At 42.2% G+C, this 24,213-nt stretch overlaps 1 protein-coding gene across 1 annotated transcript in view; it reads left to right on the top strand.

Moving 5' to 3' along the window:
- The first annotated feature begins 301 nt into the window (after positions 1–301).
- Positions 302–24,213, top strand: part of ddx27 (DEAD (Asp-Glu-Ala-Asp) box polypeptide 27) — a 45,883-nt gene continuing 21,971 nt past the window's right edge. The window contains exons 1-8 of the mRNA XM_069884792.1: positions 302–469; positions 4,362–4,505; positions 6,200–6,259; positions 8,693–8,912; positions 8,994–9,034; positions 9,561–9,647; positions 11,437–11,542; positions 23,801–23,974. Of these exons, the coding sequence (XP_069740893.1) occupies positions 389–469; positions 4,362–4,505; positions 6,200–6,259; positions 8,693–8,912; positions 8,994–9,034; positions 9,561–9,647; positions 11,437–11,542; positions 23,801–23,974 (913 nt within the window). The 5' untranslated portion in view covers positions 302–388. The remainder of the gene's footprint in view (positions 470–4,361; positions 4,506–6,199; positions 6,260–8,692; positions 8,913–8,993; positions 9,035–9,560; positions 9,648–11,436; positions 11,543–23,800; positions 23,975–24,213) is intronic.

Here is a 24,213-nt window from a genome sequence, read left to right on the forward strand (position 1 = left end):
CTACAAATTTTTGTGATTTACTTTGTTCCTTTGCTACCCCCGGCAATGCATTACAGTGTAAAAAAAATCCGTGACCCTGACATCTCTCCCAAACTCTTCTCCCTCATCTTGCACAGATGTCCTCTGGTGTTTGCTCCCCCCGGTCCAAGCCCTTCATAGAACTCTATGAAGTGGCCTCTCATCCTTCTCCGCCCCAAAGGGAAAAGCCCTCGCAGGTTCTTCCTGCCTCAGCCGTGGATGGGAGCGAGCAGAGTGAGGGCCTCCCTCCGAGGAGCAGAGCCCACTCCCGTCGGCCATCCCGGCCCGGAACCTTTGTGCGAGCAGCAGTCGCGCCGGCCGGGTGTTGGCGGCGGACACATTCCCCTCACGTGAGGGAGCCGGCGCCACGATGGACCTAATTCCCACGATCGGAGAGGAGGACGAGGTTCTGGATGGAGAGGAGGAGGAGGAGACGGGGTCTGAGGAGGAGGTGAGGGGCCGAGCGCTGGGTGGGGGGGGAATGGGCTGAGCATTGGGCCACCTGGAGATGGGGCCAGCGGCTCCTCATCGGTGGCCACACGAACCAGTCCCGCGGAATTAACGTCGAGGAGAGCTCATAAGGGGAATTTGTCGGGAGACGAGGTTGTCAAAGGACCAGCTCGCTCTTCCTGGCACATAGAATCTCTTCTGGGGGTCCAACCACCCCCGGCCGCCCGCCCCCGTAACCGAAGACTGAGGCGATAGCAGAGGGCCAGAGCAGCACTGAATAATTGCACCAGATACGTGGGAAACACATGGGAAACTCGATGCTGGTAACTAAAGCAAAATGAGCCCTCATCGCCCCACATCAGATCACCCCATCTTCACCACTCTTCTTCCTCCTGGATAAACCCCTTCCCCTTTTTGGATCTTTTACCCCCTCATATCCAGTTTCGATTGCTGTTGAGACATCAACTACCTCGACTTTTCTCACCCTGCCCCCCTCTCGCCTTACCCAGTTCCTGCTGGCTCTGCTCTGTACCATCCAGGGACCTGCAGAGCACTTTCAGGTGAGGCAAAGATTTACCTCCTCCAACTTAACTAACTGCATTTAGAGTTCCCGAGTTGGCCTTCTCTACCTTAGTGAGGTCAGATGCAGACTTGCTCTGTTTTCAATGGCCAGCCCAAACTCTAATGTAGGTCATTTTAAACCCCTTTCTCATTTCCACACTGATCTGGCCATGTTGGGGCTCTTCCATTGCCAGAGGGAGGCCCAGTGCAAGCTAGAGGAACAACACCTTGTATTCTGCTTGGACAGTCTATAGCCCAATGGTATGAACACTGAATTTTCCAAATTCAGGTAACGAGATTGATCCATTTCTGTTCTTCTACCCTAAGCCCCCATTTTTGTTTTTCTTCACTTGTGAATATGGAGGAATCACATACTGCATCTGATGCAGCCTCAAGGTTGGGGAGTCTGGACACAGACTTGGAGATTACTGCATTGAGCACCTTGAGTCTGTCCGCTGCAACAGGAAGGGCCTCCCGGTGGCTAACTGCTTCAATTCCACACACCTTTGCCACACTAACATGTCTGTTTGTGGTATCACGTAGTTCCAAATTGAGGCCACCCGCAAACTGGTAGAACAACACCTTGTATTCTGTTTGGCAGTCTCCAGCCAGACAGCATTAATAGCAACCATCAATGTCTGTTAATCCTTTCCCTGGTCTCTCTCTCTCTCTCTCTCTCTCTCTCTCTCTTTCTCCCCCTCCCCCCCCCCCCCCCCCCCCCATCCCCACTCCCTCTGGCTCCCTTCTCCAGCTCCACACCCCCTTCCCTTTGTTCTATCAGGGAACTAAATTAGCCCTCTGCCCTCTTCCTCCTATCAGATTTTTTCTCTACTACTCTCCCCCCTCTATTCACTTACCTGTTAGCCTGTGTTCCTTCCCCACCTGATCTTTGGCTCTCCTGAAATATCAGGTGGCTTTTGTTTGCTTTAGATGCTTGATTGTGAACTGCACTAGTCCATCATATGCAGATTTTCTTCTTTACCTCCATTCCCACATACCCTCACCCATATTCCTTCTCCCTCTCTGGCCCCATCCAACCAGAGAGTAGTGAACCTCCTGAAATTTGCTACCACGGCCAGCTGTGAAGGCTAATTTGTTTGGAGTATTTAAGGCAGAGATTAATAGGTATCTAACTAGTTAAGGTATCAAAAGTTATGGGGAGAAGGCAGGGGAGTGCGGCTGAGTGGGAGAATGGATCAGATGATGATGGAACAGTGAAGCAGACTTGAAGAGCCAAATGGCCTAATTTTGCTCGTGTATCTTACAATATTATGATCCTCTTCCTTCCATGTTTCTTCATCAAGATTCCTCTCCCCCTTCAGTCTATCTGGACCAATTCTCCCCTCATAATTACAGGGAATTATGTATCTATATTCCCTGATCCCTATGTTCCACTACACTCCTTAGTGTCTTTGCCATCTACCATACCCGTCTTACTTTGGTTTGTCCTTCCAAAATGAAACATTTAATTCTAACTGCCATTTCACAGTCTATTTTTCCAGCTGGTGCAGATCCTTTGAAAACCTTCCTTGCTATCCACTACACCTCCAATCTTTGTGTCATTACAAATATGCTGATCCAATTTACCATATTATCATCTTCTGGATCATTGATATAGATGACAAACAACAATGGACTCAGCACCGATCCCTGAGGAACACCACTAGTCACAGGCCTCCAGTCAGAGAGGCAATCATCCACCACTACTCTCTGGCTTCTCCCATAGATCCAATGTCAAATCCAATTTACTACCTCACCATGAATTCTGAGTGACTAAACTCCCATGAGGGAACTTGCCAAAAGCCTTGCTAAAGTCGATGTGCTTAATATCCACAGCCTTCCCTTCATCAATTTTCCTGGTAATCTCATCAAAAAAACTATAAAAATTTGTTAAATATGACCTATCACACAGAAAGCCTTATTGAGTATCCCTAATCAGTCCTTGCCTATCCAAATAGTTCTATATCTGATCTTAGAACACTAGCAATACCTTACCCATTACTGCTGTCAGTCTCATTGGCCTGTAATTTCCTGGGTTATTCTTGAGCTTTTTTAAACAATGGAATATTATGAGAAACCCTCCAATCCTCCCACACCTCACCTGTGGCTTCTAAATACAGCTGCCACTTCAATTTCTGCACTAGCCTCCCTCAAGGTCCAAGGGAATATCTTGTCAGGCCCTGGAGATTTATCTTTATTTGCTTTAAGGCAGCAAGCACTTTCTCTTTAATCTGTATGGGTTCCATGATTTCACTGCTTGCTTGACTCATTTCTAGTTTCCGAGTAAATACAGATGCAAAAAAAATTAAGATCTCCCCCATCTCTTCGGTCTTTTCATATACATATATATATATATAGTAGCTGCCCAAACTGATCTTCACAAGGACCAATTTTATCTCTTACCATCCTTTTGCTCTTAATAAACCTGAAGAAGCCCATATTATTTTCCTTCATTGTGTCTCCCAAAGCAAAGTCTTTTCGCCCTTCTGATCCCCAATATCTTTCGAAAACCAAGGTTCCCCGTGTCTGTTAACTTTGCCTTTAATCCTGACAGGAACATACAACCTTTGTATTCTCAAAACATCACCTTTGAAGGCCTACTTACTGAGAACATTCTTGTCAGAAATCAACCTAGCCCAATCGAGCTGGATCCTTTCTCATTTCCTCAAAATTGACCTTTCTCTAGTTTAGAATCTCAGTCAGAGGACCATACCTATCATTATCCATAATTATCTTGAAACTAATGCCATTATGAACACTACACATACCTCTGTCACCTCACCTGTCACATTCCCGAATAGAAGATCCAGTACTCCACTCACTCTAGTTGCAACTCAGGAAAGAAATGTCATCACTCTGTATAATCAATATGGAGAATAGCAGGTGAAGCAAAAAGGAGGAAGCAGATCAGATTAAACAGGCATACAGATGAGGACCAAAAGGGAAAAAAAATGTCCATTTATATACCATTTGGTTTGGGAGATGGAATGCATTATTCTTGGTCATCTCTCAACTACAGCCCAGCTGTCAGTTCTTAATTATATTTTTAAATAATACATTTGAAAATGTTTTGTACCATTGGATCAATCATCAGAAAAGTTGTACTTTCAAAAATATATCACTAAATTAAGTCAATTAATGCTAATTTCTGTGAAACATTAATTTTTATCTCCGTCTCAAAACAATGACCCCCAATTTGTACCAGGGAATCTTGTTTGGTTTATTGATCTGTTCAAGTTGTGGCATTACTCTAGTAATAAACAGTGGGGAGAGCAAGTTATTTTGGAGATTGCTTGTACTTCTGACTTGTAAATCTGTTTTATGTTGTTTAGAATTTGCCTGTCGTTTTGCTGAAGAAGAAAAAATTAAAGGAGCACTGTGCAGACTTTAGTGAAGACTTTCTCTTCACTGAGAAGGATGGGGATTGTGACGATGATTGGGTGATGGCAGATGTCCTGAATCAATTGAAGAAAAATGTGAGGATTTGTGACTTGTCATATTGCAGACATGCATTTTATATTTCTCTAAGTTTTGCCATATTGACATGTTTGAGCCAGAAACTCCCATTTAAATGGTGTGGAATGGTGTGCACGACAATGACTTTCCTGAGCTTACTGTGGGTATATAGCCCATGTTGGACTAGACGGCAGATGTCTAGAAAGATCAAGAACAGAAGGCATCTTGGTTTCATGGCTGATCTTCCAATGTTTTTTAATTAGGTGGTTGATTGCGTAATGTAAACGATATATTGTGTTCATATGTTATTGTAAAAATGACTAATACAACTTGGAAGTTTTCTTTGCAAAGTTAAGATGTTACAGGCCCAGAGGACTCCAAAACCCAACAGCAATGAAAATTCACCAAGACAATGGTTACTTAAACAAAAATTACTTTTTCATTTTCTTTAAACATAAAAGCAAGATCAAAATTTAACTTATTGCTATTAACTTAACCCCTCTTTAATTCTAAGCGCATGTGTATGTAATGTGTGTATAAGTTCAGAAAAGTTCTTTGATTCATAGTCCAATCTTACTTCTCACTCCTTCAAGTTCACCAGTATCAGGCAATTCTTGTACTGTGCACAGAATTTAACATTTTTGAATTTTCACCAGGGTTTGGTGCTTGAAAGGTAAATGATTACCGCTCAGGAAGGTTCTTGTTGGTTTTGAGAGAGAGATTTGTTGCTTATTGGACACCCGCAACCTATTCCTTCTGATCAGCCACTTCAGTGTCTTGCCAAAGAAACTTGCCCCATCAGGGTTTTCCAGATGATATCCACTTTCTTTCAGGTTGCCACAGAGCTCCTTTTCTGTTTCCCTTATCTCAGGCGAAACATTATAGAGCCAACCATCTCCTCTTGTATGGACCACAAAGGCTTTGAACAAGCTGACCTCAGAACTCATAACCTGTCTTCAAAATGGGGTTTCAAACAAGCTTTCAAAAACCACTGCAGAAAATCAGCATTTTCTCTCTCTCTCTCTCTCTCTCTCTCTCTCTCTCTCTGTTACACTCAGAGGAAAACTTGTTTGACTCTGCTTGAAAAACCACATGACTTTCTTAGAACAGCAAACTGCATTCAGACAGACTGTGGCACCGGACCCAATCTTCTGAGTCCATTCATCTGTTGCTTTCCAAAACAATAATCCATTACTCCACTGCATGTCAAATTAACACCTACTTGTGAAGTCTCTATAGGCATTGTTCAAACTTTTTGCAAATGCTCTCAGAGCCTGGACTGTCTGGCTTGAGCAAAGCTCTGGCATTTTAAATGAGATCTGTTTAGTGAAGTGTTTGTATCTGTGTGTGACCTAATTAAAAACCCCACAATCTATCTCCCAAAAACATTTTATACATAATATAAAATATAGTATAATCTATCACAAAGGCTACTTTTAGATTAAAATACGATAACCATATTCCAAAGTATAGGTGTGGATTGTAATATGTCCCAAAAGGGGCACTCATTTATTTTTCTTCCTTCAATACAACTGCTCATTATTTGACAAAAGATGACTGGGAGTTTCAATGCATTTAGGTGGGTGCTTCATCCCCTAACCTATGCAATGCATCAATTACAATGTGAGTTGGCCTGACTTCTGAGTTCCCTAAAATTTTTTGACAGACCCTGACAACAGTCCCTAAGTGGGTTTATATTTTTGTTTAATTCTAGAAAGCACCAACAACCCTGGATGAAAAGATAGAAAAGGTTCGAAAGAAAAGAAAGAAGGAGGTCAGTCGTTTTCAAAATATCTAATGAGTATTGTGTTTATTGTCATACATTACTATTGCATTTAAATGCACCAAAATTCTTACAGCCACACAGGTGTGCAAGATGCACCAACTACAGTAGTAACCATTAATTTATTGTAATGTGCAAGACAGAAAAAGAGATAATAAAATAAAAGGACAGATAGATATATATTCACAACAGGAGTTAGTGTGAGGAAAAAAGGGTGAGGAAAAAATAGTTGCTTGGACTTGGAGGCCTGAGCTGTAGGGAGAAGTTGAGCAGGCTGGGGTTTTATTTCGTGGAGTGCAGGAGGTTGAGGGATGAATTATATAAATTACATGAGAGGAATATATCGGGTATTGCAGAGTCTTTTGACTAGAGTAGGGGAATCAGTAACCAGAGGACATAGGTTAAAGGTGAGGGGGGGAAGTTTAACAGGAACCTGAGAAGTAAGTTTTTTACACAAAGGTTTGTGGGTGTATGGAATGGGCTTCTGGAGGAGGTGGTTGAGGCAGGTACTGTTGCACCATTTAAGAAAAGATTAGATGAATAGGATGGGTTTAGGACTATTTTTGTGATATGCAGACAGCTGGGACAAATGTGGGTGGGACATTTTGGTTGGCGAGAGTAAATTGGGCTGTTGTATGAACGATGACTCACATAGTGCAAATAGATCTTTTGGTGGTCCCATACTCATCTAAGGCGAGGGTAGTACGGGAGGTTCTAGAGCCTGATAGCTGTTAGATAAGAAAAGCTTATGTGCTTTTTGCCTGATGGTAGCAGTGAGATAAGAGCATGACCAGGGTGATGACAGTCAATTATAATCAATGAATTGAGAGTTAACGTTCAATGGGAAGTTCAGTGAAGCATGGATGCTCACTTCTGTCATAAGCCTCCTTTTACAGCCTTGTCCTTTGTCATAAATTTTCACATTTTCCTCTTTTCAGTAATAAAACTAATAGTGAAGTTGTTGGTTTGCAGGAGGTATCTAACTGGAGGGAGCAGATTTTCTGTACTTTGTCTAAGTGGCTATTTTTTTATGTGCAAGCCTCGATAAATGGAGGGTTCACACTCAAATTTGATTCTTTCCTCCTATGAGCCTGACCCAGAGCCACTGAATACCAGTCATCAGTCTTTTTTTAGCCTAGCCTAATAATATCGTAGTAATTTGGAGAATGTGACTGCAACAGTGGCGAACTGCAAGTCGCAGTGCTGGGACTTTTAATATAGGAGTTATGATTAGTAAATTTGCAGGTGTCAAGAAAATTGGTGGTGTTGTGAATAGCAAGGAAGGTTGTCTAAGGTTACAGGAGATGGAAGTCAGGTGGAAAGTTGGATAGGTGAAGTTCAAAAGGGTGCATTTCGAGAAGGTAAATATTGGAAAATGTCTGGTATGGAGGTGCCAAAGCACATGACAGGAAAAGACTATTGAGAGTTGTGAACTCGGCCAGTGCCATCATGGGCAATAGTCTTCTCTCTGTTAAGGACATCTACAAGAGGTGTTGCTTAAGATAGCAGCACCTATCCTCAAGGACTCACAGTGCCCTCTTCTCACTGTTACCATCAGGAAGGAGGTACAAACGCCCAACAGTACAGAAACAGCTTCTTCCCCTCTGCCATCAGATTTCTAAATGGGCAAATGAACCACAGACACAGCTAATTTTCTCTTCTTTTGCACTAATTAATTTTTTAATTTAATTTATAGCAATTTTGAACCTGTAATGCTGCCACAAAACAATGAGTTTTGTGACATGTTCATGACGATGAATTCTGTTTCTGAAGATGAAAGAAACGAGTTCTTGACGTTAGACAGTACATAACAAGGGGACATAGTCCTTAATTAGAACTGGAACATTCGAGGTTGATGTCATTGGGAATTTTAAAAGGAGTGTAAATTATTTCTCTGCTCAATTTTCTGTTCTCTTTGTTTTCCAAAAGTACTTACCTTGGTGGAATGTGTTTCAATGGATTGTAGTTCAGTTGCTTATTTTTTTTAACTCCAGTGATTAAGAATAAGCTTCTTGTCAATTAAGAGCTAAATTTAAAAAATCATTCTTTGTTTTCAAATATATCTGGGTTCTTGCTCTTTCCGTTCTCTGAAATTTCCCTACTCTATAGCTCTTTGAAATATCAGTACTTCTCCAATTCTACCTTCATGATCTCCTCCATATTTAACCTCCCATCATTCAAGGGTTTCAAGCTGTCAAAGCTTGAGTTTGGAAATTCCCTTCATACACCGTTCCATCACTTTACCCTTGTTAATCTAATATAAAAACGAAAAGTGCTGAAAATACACAGCAGATCAGAGCACATTTGTGGAAAGAGAAACCAAGCCGAAGATTCTTTTCTATTGGATGTGGCTTGACCTGCTGAGTATTTACAGCATCCTTTATTATAATTGAACAACACAGGTCTGTCCCTGCTCATTTCCAGGAGAAATCTACAAAAGAAGCAAAGAGAATAAAGACTGATTCCACTGAGGACACAGTATTCAATCCAGATATGATAAAGGCAGATGTAGAAGAAGAGGATGAAATTAAGAGCAATGGTGAAGCAATGGAATCTGCTAGAGAACAGGAGACCGATGACGATGAAGATGAGGAGTCGGTATCTGAATTCTCCCCTGAAGATGAGAATATTTTGCAGAAAGCAGGTGAATGCTGAATCTTTACAGCAATGTGTGATTTTATTCTAGCACATAATTTATTTTATTTGATTCTCATTTGTTTCACAGACATGCTGAAATTAAAAGGAAAGAAGAAAATTCCAAAGAATGTGAGTTCCCCATATGCTTCATCTCCTTTTTTCAATTCTGGAAAAGAAATATGAATTATTTGCTGGATACTGAATCTGAATGCTTTAGCAGAAGCCTTGGTGGATAGCTGATCATGATCCTTAATAGTGGTTGTTTTTTTTTTCTGCTTAGCTCAAGAGCCAGGTGAGAAATATATGAATGGTGACTGGCATCTTGGGAATGGGAAAGAAGGAAAGTAATGAAGAGACGTTGTCAGGACTGATTGACAGGGAAGGAGTGAGAGATAGAGGGTATAGGAGGAGGCTAGCGAAGGAGACCAAGTGAGGATGACCAGTGTAAAGTGGCTTGGGGAAAATAATGTAAAATTTGGATTAAGGAGAACATCTCTACACAAATGAGGGTGCTAGGAGTATTAGGAATTGAAAGGTGCCGGAAAATGTTGCTAAACTGAGGGAAGTAGAGGGTCGTTTTTGATGAGCAGATATGATGTACAGACATTTTTGTGCCAGATCCCAGATTCATGCTGCTGTTTCTGCTCCAATACAGAAATTAGACGTGTTCTTTGAGGATGCTCCAGAAGTTGATGATAATTTGACGTTCCAGGACATGAATCTCTCTCGACCACTTTTAAAGGTATTATATGCTACAGTACTTACTGGAACTTACTGCCGCTCACCAGGGAAGCATTTGCTTTTCTGGGATGAAGGCATTTCTGTTTTATACTTTTTGCTGGTGAATTTGATAGCTTGTATACATGTGACCCCATTGGCTGTGAAGAATGTATTTTACCATGTTGAACGTTTAGTGGGTGGGGAGGGGGGTGGGAAGGAGGGAGTGAAAGGAGGGGGGAAAAGGGGAGAAAATGACACTGTGTATATTCAAGAGGGAAATGTTTGTGTGTATTTTGGTTAATACAGTTCATAGTGTGAAAAATAAAAAAATTTTAAAAAAAGAATGTATTTTACCTAAAGTTTGACTATGAATTTGATCACTCTTCATGCAACATGCTGTAATAACTTATTGTTTTCTCTAATCTTCCCTCCCCAAAAGACATGAATTTTTGCAGTGGTTCAATTACCAATTCTTTATTACCTTTCCAAAAGATCATTGCTCTTGTGCAGTTGGACAATGACTCTCGCTTAGCAGCCATGTTCATTGTGGCCCTAATCTGTCACCTGCAGATGGAATCTTAAAAAGCAATCAGCATGGAAGTAGAGTATCCTTCTCTAGTTTGAACACGAGGAACAAGATGAGGAAGATATGGATTGGTTAAGTTGACAGACCTGTGGCAGGTGTCCAAAGAAGTTTTACATATTTTTGATAGCAAGAATTCATAATCAATATAAATTATATATTATATTTTAAAAATGCATGCATATAGACCCTGAGTCTGCTCTGACACTGAACAATCATGCTTTCCTTGTCTAATTTCCCATTGGTTTCCCGTATTCCTTCATTAATCCATGAGTCCATTGATCTAATTCCCATTGGGTTCCCGTATTCCTTCATTAATCCATGAGTCCATTGATCTTGGCCTTGACTGTATTCAAAAACTGAGCCTTCACTAAATTGTTTAAAAAAAATTCATAGTGTCAACCCTGAGGAAAAACATTTCTTCTGATCTCAGCCCCTTACAGCTGGCGGTTTATGTGCACATGTTTCGACGAGGAATGAGGAATTGATAAAGGCTTTGTTTAAAAAAAAAACATACAGAAATAAAAGGAAACTAAGAATCCCATGTTAAATCTTTTTTTAGGCTACTGATTATGTTTTGACCTGTGTATTGTATTTTAAATCTGAACCCCAGACGTAGAAGACACGCAAAATGTTTTCCGACATAATGTGGGGAAAGGAAGAGGGTCTGGCATTTTTCACCATAGAGCAAAGAAGATTAAGGGCCGATTTAATGGATAGTAATAACATGAAGGATTACAATCAAGTAGAAGGGGAGAAACTATCTCCACTGAGAGGATGATCTGCAGGGAGTCCTGTGTTTGGAGAATGAGCTGGCAAGAAGTGAAAGTTTGTTGTGAATTATAATCTATAAAATGCTGCCTAAAATGATGTGAGGACTGAGCAATGTATATGCAAATTAATTTGGTATTTTCAAGTGGAAATAAAAGTATGTGCAATTTCAAGCTACCAGGAGGTTACTAGTTTGAACAAAACATTTTGAAACCATGGATGTGATCATTTTTTAAAGCATGCAGACTTTCCAGTTTAAAGGCAATGTTTAAACTATTTGTATGTATACGTTCTTTTGGGATTATTAAAATGCACAGTTGGAATTGTTCAATTGACTGATGTTTGTCAGTGGCTGTCCATAATGAATGCTGGTCTGCAAATCCAGGATCTCTAACTCTTGGACAGTTTCTCCTCTCTGCCTTATCATTTGTCCTTCTCTCTGTGCGATTGTGTTTAGGCAATTACCACCATGGGTTTCAAACAGCCAACTCCTATTCAGAAGGCTTGTATCCCTTTGGGTTTGCTGGGCCGGGACCTATGTGCTTGTGCTGCCACTGGGACAGGTAGGTGTTGGTTAAATATCTTGCCTGGCAGTTCCCAAGATCAGTTGTAATACAGGTATTCCCCGACTTAATGACCATAATGGGGATCGAATGATCAGTCTTATCTCAAAATGGATGTAAGTCGGAACTTTGCGTGTGGCATACTGAAGTCTTAAAGCAAACTTTTTAATCAAATCTTCTTTTCATCGTAGGTTTGACGATAACAAATTAAAGCTTCCTGAATTTGTCGATCAACCTTGGTGAATCTTTTCACATTCTGGTCCATGCTTTCCTTGTTAGTCAGTGTCCCGCGGACTGTAGGCTGGGCATGGCCATCTTGATTCCTGTGAATGCGCAACTCTTATGTTGGTGCGTTCACGACTTATGTTGGCACATGCGTGGTGGGTTCATGTGTTGGAGCTTGGTTGGTGCATGTGCGAGAGTTAAGCGCCATGAAGGTATTGAATTCATACCCTTAACTCACGCAAGCGCCAGCTGAACTACAATACACGAACCCACCGTGCATGTACCAACCAAAGACTCATGCATGCAGACAGGAATCAAGATGGCTGCGCCTATGGACCCCGGGATGCACATTTTGGTTCTTGCCTGCCCTATATCCCTGTTATTTTTTGTCGAGTACAGCATAAACCATGCAATTTTTATATTTTTTCTTATATATTTAAAACAAAAATTCAATCGTATATGCGTCTCAAGTTGGGGAGTACCTGTACTATATTTGATAGTGTGTGCACATAGTATTTTTGCTGTGATATCAGACATAATAGTTTCTTCAGCCTGGCCTTGTTTTTGTTTCATGTTCTACATTTCGAGCACCATTATTAAAATGGTGCTATCGATGCACGACATTTTTGTATTGTTGATAAGTTAAATCAGCATTTATTTATAGTAAATGGAACAGTTATAGTTGGGTCTAAGGTAAAAACAAGTTTGTGAAGATGCAGACTAGTTGTGATGTACTTCCAACATCATAATTTTCGGGCTGGTCTGTGCTGTGGCAGCCTGTCTGACCATTGCAACTTTACTCTCCTTAGAAGGGTTGTGCAGTTATTCTCTTGTACTAGCTGACCTGTGCTGACTGATTCAGTTAGCCTTTCCTCTGAAGTTTGAAAAGGAAGGTTTGCCAAATGTATGACCACAAAATGGCATAACAGCGGTGTTTGAACCTGACCTTATTCCAATCTATAAACAGTTTCCAGGACCAAAAAGCTGTTGTGAATCCTGATTTCACAACCTTCTGCTACCTTTGACACTTCTCAACCTGTCCCTACCTCTGAAGATCATACCCTCTCAGATTGGACCCTGGTCTTGGACAGGGTGCATGCCATAAAGAACAAAACCATCAGCGCAGAATTACAGAGGAGGCGGTGAATTTCCTCAGTGGATCAGTTTTGTGCATACAATAAAACAAAATGCACATAATCTTGCAGTTGGGTGGGGGAAGTAAACAAGCTTACAGTAAACTGTCAGCCAACAGGCATTTGTGAGAAATGTTGGATGCATGAGAATTACTTAAAAAAAAAACATGATTGTGCATCATAAAACTTTAAATAACTTGGCAAACTGTATAGAACAGAACAATACAGCACAGTACAGGCCCTTCAGCCCTCATTGTTGTGGTGACCCAAATGTCATCTACATTTAAATAATAATGTTTTGCACTGCAATTCCTTGTCTTAGGGCTAAATAATGCAGGCAGTCACAGGTTGTAAAAGGCGTCTGCTCCTGAGAACTGTTTGTGATCTAAATTCTTTGTACAAGACCAGTGTATCTGAGGATCACAGAAACAGTTGTGATGGGAGAGCGAGCAAATGTGGGACGAGCGACCACCAGCCAGCATCACTGACTCAGTGAGTGAGTCTGCACACGCTTCTCTGCTTGACTTAAACTAGCTTTGATTGTTGCATTTCAGGTTAAGGGGGTAGAGGAGAAAAGCACATGGAAATGCCCACTGGCAGAAGGTGCCTGCAGCCCCACAGCAGCCAGAAAATCCATTTCCATTATTCTTTCCAAACACCCAGGGAAATATTCCATTCAACCACAAAAAAAAGACCTGCAAACCAGAAGCAGCAGGCCAATTGGTGCTGAAATAGCCCTCTGAGAAGCTGGTCTGTCAGTCCCCAGACAGTCCTCTGAGCAGCCGGCCAGTCTGTGCTCAGACAGTCCTCTGAGCAGCCGGGCAGTCTGTGCTCAGACAGTCCTCTGAGCAGCCGGGCAGTCTGTGCCCAGACAGTCCTCTGGGCAGCCGGGCAATCTGTGCCCAGACAATCCTCTGAGCAGCCAGCCCGACTGTGCCCTGACAGCCTTCTGAGCAACTGGCTAGTCAGTGCCCAGACAGTCCTCTGAGCAGTGTTAGGTCTGCTTTGTTCATGAATGAGTGAGACAAACACCAGGCTGAGTCGAAATCAGGGTTCTTTGTTCTTTATTACCGGATTGTAACACTTGCGACTAACAAAGTTAGTCGGAGAATGCATTCTGCCGTTATCAGCAAAATGGTGATTTTTTATACCCTTGGATATGTGCTTAGAACATCATCATATCATTACTTGTCCAATGACTAAAACTGTTGCTATCCTTTCCCTGCTAGCTTCCTGCCTCTCAATCCATCAATGTCTCTCTTATCTTGTAAGTACAAGGATGCATTCTGTTACTCCTTAGTACTGGGTGACTCCTTCTCCGGTCCCATCTCATGATGTTTTACCTAACAGGAGTACAAGGACACCTCCCCTTCTTGTTACTGCCCTGTACAGGGTAACTCCCTACACATTCCCATCTCATGATGTTTTACCTTACAATCCCTCCTTTGTCCTCTTTAGAGGACAATCTCGCCCTGACTATGCTACCACCGCGTTACATTAGTTCGCCTATTATTGCCAAGCTCTATACGGGTTCTGTTCACAGGGTAGTTCGGCTGGTGGGCGAGGGCTCCCCCAACCCTCCTTTGCGTACACCCCCCATCCGTCACCCCGATCCCATTGCCCGTTTACAAGTTTCATCCCATTTGCCCCCAAGCAAAAAACTAGCTAACCCCCCGTACATTAGTAAATTCCCAAGTTAACATATGGTCTACAATCTAATTCATAATACTTGTTCTACAATCTGATTAATAATGTTTGTGTTACAATCAATGTTATAATATTTAGGTTACAAGCAAGGTTAAAATTATATGTGGAACAATCTAATTCACAATCCCTCCTTTCCATCACATTCCCCTTCAGACTCCAGATCGATCTCAGCAACTTTCTCCGCCTCCTGTAATGTGAGATAGTCTTGCTCCACAGCCTGCACAGCTTGATATTTCGGAGGCAGTTCATCACGGTCAGCAAAGGCTTTCTCTATGGTCCTCGTGACCAGCGTTCGAATGCATGGAATACAACAACAGCCACAAGTGATAAAAATTGATACAGAAATGAACAAACCCAGCAAAAGTTGTCCTAACAATGTGCTCCATCTCCCAAACACTCCCTGTAACCAGGATAAAACAGGATTGGAGACTCCAGACTGGGCTTTTAATTCTTTCGCCAATGCCCTAAGTTTCGTTAACCCCTTAGTGAGTGATCCATCTGGCCCTGTGTTATTAGAGATAGAAGTGCAGCATAGATCTCCAAACATAGCACACACTCCACCTTTCTCTGCCAGGACCATATCAATCGCTATCCTATTCTGAAGTGTCATAAGGGAAGTTTCTGACAGTTGTTGATGTATTGCCTCAACAACGTCCCTGGTCAAATTTGCAAGGCGCTGGACATTATAGTGAATAAGGTTGATCCTATTAACATTCTTATTTACAGTGATGGGAAAAATTGCACTAAAAACAGGAAAGCTTTCAAACCCAGCTGCAATCTCATCGGCTAATTTAAATTCGTCCGGAATATTCCGGGCTTGGCCAATGGCATCAATCCATACCCCATCAGGGTTCCTTCCTCCCGGCCCCAAGAGTCCAACACTCCTCCTTTTCCTCCACAGCCAACTCTCTGTGTGGCGCAATTCTAGGGAATCCTCGTCTCCCTCCTGCCTTTTGACAATCAGCACTGGCGCATTAAGGGTTACTAGAGCACACCGACCATCCCAGTTAGCGGGGAGCCAGTTGTACAGCACTCTTCCTCCACAAAACTCATCTGTGTAGTCATTCAATCTGCTACAAGTCTCCTTAGTTTCAGATTCATTTTTTTTGTTATGGGACCTCAAAATCATCCCCTGTATATGTTCATGATAACCAGTAACCTGTTTGGCTGCCCTGTCAGGCACCCATGTGGCGTTTTCCCTGCTAATAGTAGGTCGTCTACATACTGAATCAGTGTAACATCTTCCGGGAGCTTTAATTTCATTAGGATTTCGCTAAGGGCCTGATTGAACAGTCCTGGACTGTCCTTATAACCCTGAGGTAATCTAGTGTATGTGTACCGATGTGCTTGGTAAGTGAAAGTTAACCAGTCTTGCCATTCCTCAGCTAAATTCAAGCAGAAGAATGCGTTTGCCAGATCAATGACAGTATAGTATTCGTGCTCCGGACTCAGAGCCCTAAGTGCTACATATGGGTCTGGGACTGGTCTCCCGATGGTCTTGGTAGCCAAGTTAATCTCCCGGAGGTCGTGTACCATCCTCCAGTCTTTTCTACCCTGTTTGGGAACAGGCATGATGGGCGTGTTCCACATACTGTCAGGTGCCGCCCTTAAAACCCCTGACTCCATTAACCCTTCTATCGTTCCTTTAATACCCTCCTCCTGACTGGGCGACAAGCGGTATTGTTTTCTCCATATTGGTTTCTGCCCGGGGTTGGCCAATTCTAGAAATACCTCTCCTTTTATTACTCCCACATCATAGGGCCCCGTTGTCCATATATGTGGACTCAGATTAGAAAGATATTTGTCTGAGTCTCTGTGATCAATATTTTCTCCTTCTATGGCTCGGTCTCTTTCTACTTTCTCATTCACTACCTGGTCCCATGCTTCAATATTCAGTCTGACAAATTTTCCTCCCTCCGAGGTGGAATATCCCGGGATTTCTGTCTGCCTGTATTCACACCCTATCGCTTCCTTTACCATCGGACCCAGCTGTCGAGCGTGATGATCTTTGGCAATACCCAAGGTCACATGAGGCACACTTTCTACTCCTAAGCAGAACCACTCCATTTGTTCTTCTGTCATGACAACCATAGCAGCTATTCCCTCCTTACCTACAAAGATAAATGGACAATGTATCGTTTCTGTCTTCCCTTCTTTTAGAGAGTCCCACCTCTCCTCATATTCCTGGTCCGGGTGGATGGTGTAGTTTAATGTAACATGCATAGGATCTAGTGGATAATGGTAATCCCCATACCGTGGAATACTGGCCCTCCACTCAAAAAACTGTTTAATCAGCCCTGGGCCTGGTTCATCATACAGTAGCCGACTCCAGAAAATACTAACCTCCACAGAGTCTTCTGAAGCGTTAGATGGGGTCATTACTATAAACTGTCCTCCCCTTCTTATTGTATCCCCTGGGTATGTTAACCGAAGGCCCTTCTCAGAACATTGTATGGTTATTCCTAGTTTGGTAAGAATGTCCCTTGCTAATAAATTAATGGGGCAACTTGGCACAACCAGGACAGGCGTTTTAACCCTTTGTCGTCCAAATGTCATGTCGATGTTATCTGTATAGGGCTGTGTTTCCCTTATCCCGGAGAATCCTATTGTAGATAATGTTTTGCCCGAAAATGTGCTCCCTGGGGGTTTTTTAATCACTGTCGTAACTGCTCCCCCTGTGTCAACCATAAATTCAATTTTTTCTCCATTTACCGTCCCCCAAATTTTTGGTGGCTCCCAGGGAGGCGTGATTTTTGATTCTCCTGGGCACCTTCAATAATCAAATTCAGCACCTTCCTCAATATAGTCATTACACTGAGGTGCCTGGACTTGTTGATCACTCTGCCACCCCCCGATTCTCTGGGGCCCATCAATGTGTCCACCCCTACCCCTTGCTTGTCCTCTTAAGTTTCCTCCTCTTCCCCGATAGCCTCTCATAGAGGGTAATCTTTTTCCCCTTGCTCTCCCAGCCTCCGGACAGTTCCGCTGGTAGTGTCCAGGATTTTGGCAGTACCAGCATACTGCATGTTCCCCTCTATACATTGTACCTAGCTGTCTTTCCCAACCATTTCTTACTTGGGGTCCCGGATTTATCACTGGCCCCATGACCTGTGGGACTATCTGTTGGGCCGCTAATTTAACCCCTATATGTTCTATGGCTCTCACCAATTTATCGGTTGTTTTGTCCACCTCCTTCTGGGACGCACTTTCTGACTTAGCATGCTCTGATTGACGATGTCGTTTGATTGCATGTGTCAGGTGTCTTTTCCACAAATCCTCTGACATTGTCTCTAATCCCACAATGTCCCTTAATTTTGCTTGAACCGTAGCAGGTAGTCCGTTTATTATCCCATTACGAAAGTGAGCCCTTCCTAAGGGGCTGTGGTCGGGTCTTTCTCCAGTCCCTGTTTCCCATAAGTCCCATGCTCGAGTGAAATACTCGTGTGCAGTCTCTCCTTCCTTTAGTTGAAGGGTTACCAAGGCATCCAAACTATAGGGTGTAGGAAATGTTTCTCTAAGTGCTTCCCAAAATTTATTCCGAAGTGGGTTAAATTCTATTTCATCCCCCAATTTACTGCTTCTTACAATTCTCTCTATTTGCTTCAGGGCCCCTTCTGCCTTTAATTTTATCATGATAGTTCTGACATCTGCGAGTGCTAATTGTTCTTGGCAGGTTTCTCGCTCAAAACAAGAAATCCATGGACTAGCCCCATTACTCAACGGAGGTAGTTTTTTCATTAAACTCTCTAAGTCCATTCGTGACCAGGGTACATATTTTTGAGTTCCCCGTCCCGTGATCAGTAATGGGCATTGATATCTCAATTTTGGGGATTTCTGCTCCTTCTTTACTCTTGGCATGCATTTATTTATCCCACCTTGTTCTGACTCTTCTTCGTCACTGTCACTGTCCCTATCAGCTTCCAATGTCTCAGGGTCAAAGGTATATTGGTCACGTTCATCTCTAAGATAATCTTTTCGGCCATAGTTTAGTTGTTTCACATCTTTCTCTTTTGTTCTAACTATGTCCAGGTAGGCATGTCTATTTTTCTCCCTCCCGAGTCTTTTCCTTTTACTTTCCTCCCATGGTGGATCGTATCTCGTTTCCTCATCTGTACTACACTTTTCGTCCTTTACTCCTATTACCATTCCTTCAGCTTTAATTTCTCCTGACAGTGTTGTAGTTATCTTTTCCACTTCCTTAAATACACCTACCATTAATTCTTTTTGATCCTCACTGATCTGCCCCAGCACATTAATATCTCTGTTTAAGTTTTTAATGTTATCCTGAACCTTTTTCATGTTCCATTTCTGTATCTCTAACTCCTTTTCTATTTTCTTGGACTCCAGAGGGGTCTCTACATCTATTACTCCCCCTTCTATTTTTATTAAAGGGGCCTGTACCTCGTCTGATGTGTCCCTATTCCCGTGGTTCTTGTCACACCCCAGTGTCTCAATATCTGAATATAAGGGACGTGACTCCAGTGTCCCATCTGGGGTGCCAGAGAGAGAGAGAGAGAGAGAGAGAGCATAGCGAGAGAAAGAGATAGAGAGGCAGATACACAGAGCACAAGAGATAGAGAGAGAAAATGCCTTGCACTGGCCCCACTGGGAGAAAAGTCTTCAGATTAACACTTTCGTTTCAAAGGTTTTAAAAGGTTCTCATCCTGTGATCACTGGTCTGGATCAGATTGGGTCTCCCACCACTGGGAACTATCACTCCTTCCTTCCCTCCCACCTCGAGTGAGCTACACGTCAGCCCACAATGTCTGCCCTGATCCCGCAATGGTGGGGGTGCGGGAAAAAGGGAGGGAGAGAGGATAAAACAGGATCCCATTTGATGCGGAACTGGAATTGTGGGCACAAAATTAAAACCAAATTGTATTTCTCTGCCCTGCCCAACCTGGGGATTTCAGGGCAGCACCGCCACAGATTGGGATTGGGAGGGGGAGTGGGTGAGAGAGGAGGGGGGGGAGAAGAGAGAGAGGGGGAGAGAAGAGAGAGGGGGGAGGGTGAAAGGAGGGAGGGAGAGAGCAAACCCGGACACTTCGTGGCTGGAAACTGGAAACAGGCACTTTTCCTTTCCCTTCTGTGTTTTGTTTCTTCCAGCTTATCTAAGACACTACGTTTTAAAATTTTTTTTTTTCTCTCACCTGTCAGGAACATCTCAGTGCCCCCGGGTAACCAACCCCTCTTCCTCCAGCGGTCTACACATTTTCGGAGCATTTTTTGTTTTTCCAATGCCGCATTACTGGTATTTCGCTCCTCTAATTCCTGATTAATTTCCTTAATAACTTGGTCAAAAGTCTTAGCAGGCAACTGTACAGCCATAGCTGCGGGACCGCTTTCTAATGCCTGTTTTAATTTAGGTTTTTGTCCGTTTAGGGGATCTATGTCAACGAAAATTGCTTTTAAAAATGTCTCCTTGCAAGCTGGATGACTAATATCTTTTAAAAGAACAGTCTCTAAGTCTTGTCCTCCAATTGACTTCAGACTGTCCTGTATACTCTGATTGCTCGTTTTCCACTCTCTGTTTTCCCAAAGGGGTCTGAAAGTTAAATTACAACTAGAAAACCAAATATTTGGGCTATACTTTTGTCCTGTTTCCCTGTACCAATCTATGAATTTACGTAACTTTATCTCCTTGGTGATGTTGGGAATACCCTCATTTAACTTATCAAAAGTATTTCGAATAAACTGGGTGTCTCTTAGGAGTTTGTCAACTTTTTCATTAATATCTCCTACCTGATCCGGACACAGCTGTCGCAGCCTTCTGTCGTCGTTCTTGTTCACCAGGCAGGCGTCCCTGAGTACTTTTTTTGTTGTCTCAAGGTCTCTAGTGTCTGCTGTGGTATTCCACCACGGCGAATTGGGGAAATAAATTCTTAACTTCTCAAGTGTACAGACATTATCATACCTACCGGACATTTATAAGTCAGTCTCTCAGATACAATTGAGGCCAATAAGCCTGAACCTTTGTTTTCTTTCAAAGCCCAACCTTCACGTGGGAGATTTCTCCTCTTAATAACCAGTTTAGGGCAGAAAACTCAGGTCCTCAATTGTTTATAGACCACCTTCTCACTCTATTGGACTTTGCAACGACACAATAAAGACTTTTAAACTCTAGTAGTTTCTTGCGAAGCACTTAATAAATGTCATTCAAACACCTTAAGGACTTTTATCTTGTCTGTAATCACTTACGTGTTACAATCCTGGCATGCGACCTTCAATTGTGGTCGTCTAATTTGTCCGATCTCCAGTTCTTACTGACAATCATAAAGATTTTTAAAAAAAAAGAGAATTTTGTTAAAACAGGCTTCTCTGGACCTTTTTATCAGCCGGCTGAGATGATTGTCAGAAAAAACAGAAACCGTCGTCCAGTGTTCACTCACCCATCACGTCGGGGTCACCAAATTGTTAGGTCTGCTTTGTTCATGAATGAGTGAGACAAACACCAGGCTGAGTCGAAATCAGGGTTCTTTGTTCTTTATTACCGGATTGTAACACTTGCGACTAACAAAGTTAGTCGGAGAATGCATTCTGCCGTTATCAGCAAAATGGTGATTTTTTATACCCTTGGATATGTGCTTAGAACATCATCATATCATTACTTGTCCAATGACTAAAACTGTTGCTATCCTTTCCCTGCTAGCTTCCTGCCTCTCAATCCATCAATGTCTCTCTTATCTTGTAAGTACAAGGATGCATTCTGTTACTCCTTAGTACTGGGTGACTCCTTCTCCGGTCCCATCTCATGATGTTTTACCTAACAGGAGTACAAGGACACCTCCCCTTCTTGTTACTGCCCTGTACAGGGTAACTCCCTACACATTCCCATCTCATGATGTTTTACCTTACAGCAGCTGGCCAGTCAGTGTCCAGACAGTCTTCTGAGCAGCTGGCCAGTCAGAGCCTAGACAGCTCTCTGAGCAGCCGGCCAGAGTGCTCTGGACCAAATGGCGGCCAGACTTTTTAACCATAAATTGTCTATTTACAATAAATTATTTACTAAAGGAAAGCTGTCCGATGCCTCTTTCCACCTGTAGTTTCTATTCCATACTCTTCCATCACTACATTCATTTCTAATTACACTATTGTGGCACCTTGTCATTACTTCCCTCTGTTGTTTGAGGGGCTTCTCCTTGGTCTCATCCCCTCAATGTCTGCTAATGGAAGGATTCTAGACTGTGGTTCTTCCTCACAGCACCCTCACATTGGCTGAATTAAGCCTCTGTGTCCCTCAGCACATACTCCTGCAGCCTTGAATGAGCTAGTTGGCACATTCCTGCACCCATCTCTCATGTGCTGGAAGACCAATAGGTTTCAGATAGACCAAAGTGCGTCTTTCACCAAGTTGATGGCCTTCCAGCAGTTCTGGATGACTGATTCTGTGCGTCCCCGGGAACAGCCTGTTCAGGTTGTTCATGTTGCTGCCTTTACTGTACATGTCTTTGTGAATGTTTTTTGAAATTACCTTCTGACTATGCAGAACAGGAGGTTTATAACTGTAGGTGACATGTTGGAGCTAAGGGAGAATGGCATGGGAGAGCATGGGTATAGCCACAGATAGGTTGGGTTTTGGTTCTCATGTGGGAGTATACTGGGAGTATCCTGATACATTCATGAGGTTGAGTATCCTGTGACTATGTAGAACACACATGTCAAACTCAGGCCCGTGGGCCAAATTTGGCCCGTGATATAATTATATTTGGCCCGCAAGATCGTATCAAATATGTAATAGAGCTGGCCGCTGGCCGTCGCGCCAGTATAGCGCATGCACAGCTAATACTACAAATCCCAGAATGCTTTGCAAATGTGTTGGCACCGGCCCGTCAGCCCGCTAATCGCCCCCACCTCCTCTCTTTACTTTCATTAGCATCTGCGACCTGTCGCCCAACTCACATGTAATAAACCCCTTACGAAAAATGGCCAAACGAAAGACAGAAAACAGGACCTTTCAAGACAGGTGGGAGGCAAACTCTGACCGCAGAGTTTCATGAACTTGCATCTACTTAACCATATAACCATTTACGGAGCAGAAACAGGCCATGTTGGCCTTTCGAGTCCGCACCGGTTCACTGATCTTGTGCGCCCTCTTCAGGCATTAGTCCCGGTAGATCTTCATTCAATGCCGGTGGAATCAGATAATAGCAAAACTATGAGCAAACAGATTGGCTGTCTGTGTACCAAAAATAATAAAACTTGACGAACTTGGATTTATTAAGAAAAGACAAACAAAGGACAATATCTCTAAGTTCATTAACTTAATCCATGCAGTACAAGGAAAGAAGACTCCAACAGTGGCGGTTGCTTTTGACGCAGAGAAAGCCGTTGACAGGGTAGAATGGAATTATTTATTTAAAGTACTACAGCAGTTCAACCGACCAGAGAAATATATTAATTGGATTAAAGCATTATATAAGGGACCATTGGTGAAGGTGACAGTAAATGGATATATAATCGAACCAAGGTCAACTTGGCAGGGATGATCTAAGAAGAGATGCCAAGTATCTGGTTTAGACCCAGGTGCATCAGAGTAAATCACAGTGTAGCAAGCTAAGCTTGGATTAATATTTTCTTTGGTTAACTTTGGATTGTTTATAGTTGAAAGATTGGATTTTCATTGAAGCAAGTTGTTATTTTTTTGACTTGTTGGCTTGTGAAAAAAAATACATTTAAAAGGAGCTTAAAGGCTATAGAGAAATATTATTTATTGAATATTTTATTTCTCATTTGTTAATGCTTCTTCTGGAAAGAGTTTAACCAAAACTATTATTAAACATTTATTTTAATAAGAAAAAGTTTAACATTGCATATGTTGAAAGAAGAGAAAACATGCAGATGTTGTTGAAAATTTTCAATAAATATTTAGTTTGGCCCACGACTTAGTCCAAGTTTTTAATTTTGGCCCTCAGTGAATTTGAGTTTGACACCCCTGATGTAGAACATGGAAGCACAGCACTGGCCCTTTGGCTCACCATATTATACTGACCTCTGTAAACCTACTCAACAATCTGAACCTTCCCTCCCTCTATGATACAAAGTATGCTTTTCTTTTACAAAACTCATATTTGGATCCAAACACATATTAAGCAGCAGTGCTATATTTGGCAAATAGAATAAAACAGTTTTGAATGTCATTTTTTTGCAAGTCCATTAATTTTTTTTTGTCTTTTAATTCTACTCTTTACCATAGGTAAAACTGCTGCCTTCATGCTACCAGTGCTTGAACGTTTGATCTATAAACCTCGCCAAGCTCCGATTACTAGGGTGTTGGTTTTAGTTCCAACTCGTGAACTAGGCATCCAAGTGCATGCTGTCTCCAGAAATTTGGCACAATATTCATCCACAACCATCTGCCTTGCTGTTGGTAAGTTTGGACTATTTTATAAATGTTGGAGTGAGAAAGATGATCATAGGTGTGGCAGTCACATGGATGAGATTAACTTCAACAGGTCAAAAAAAACTAGTTGGGTTTGATTTGTATTAAAAAAAATTGCAAAGAGTAAAGATATTTTGAAGATTTAAAAAATATTTTTCAAAAAGTGTTTCTAAAATAACCTAACCAGAAAGATAGTAAATTCCTGAAGTCTATCCAATGGTGCACTC

Source organism: Narcine bancroftii, chromosome 6 (genome assembly GCF_036971445.1).
Source record: "Narcine bancroftii isolate sNarBan1 chromosome 6, sNarBan1.hap1, whole genome shotgun sequence".
Classification (NCBI taxonomy): domain Eukaryota; kingdom Metazoa; phylum Chordata; class Chondrichthyes; order Torpediniformes; family Narcinidae; genus Narcine; species Narcine bancroftii.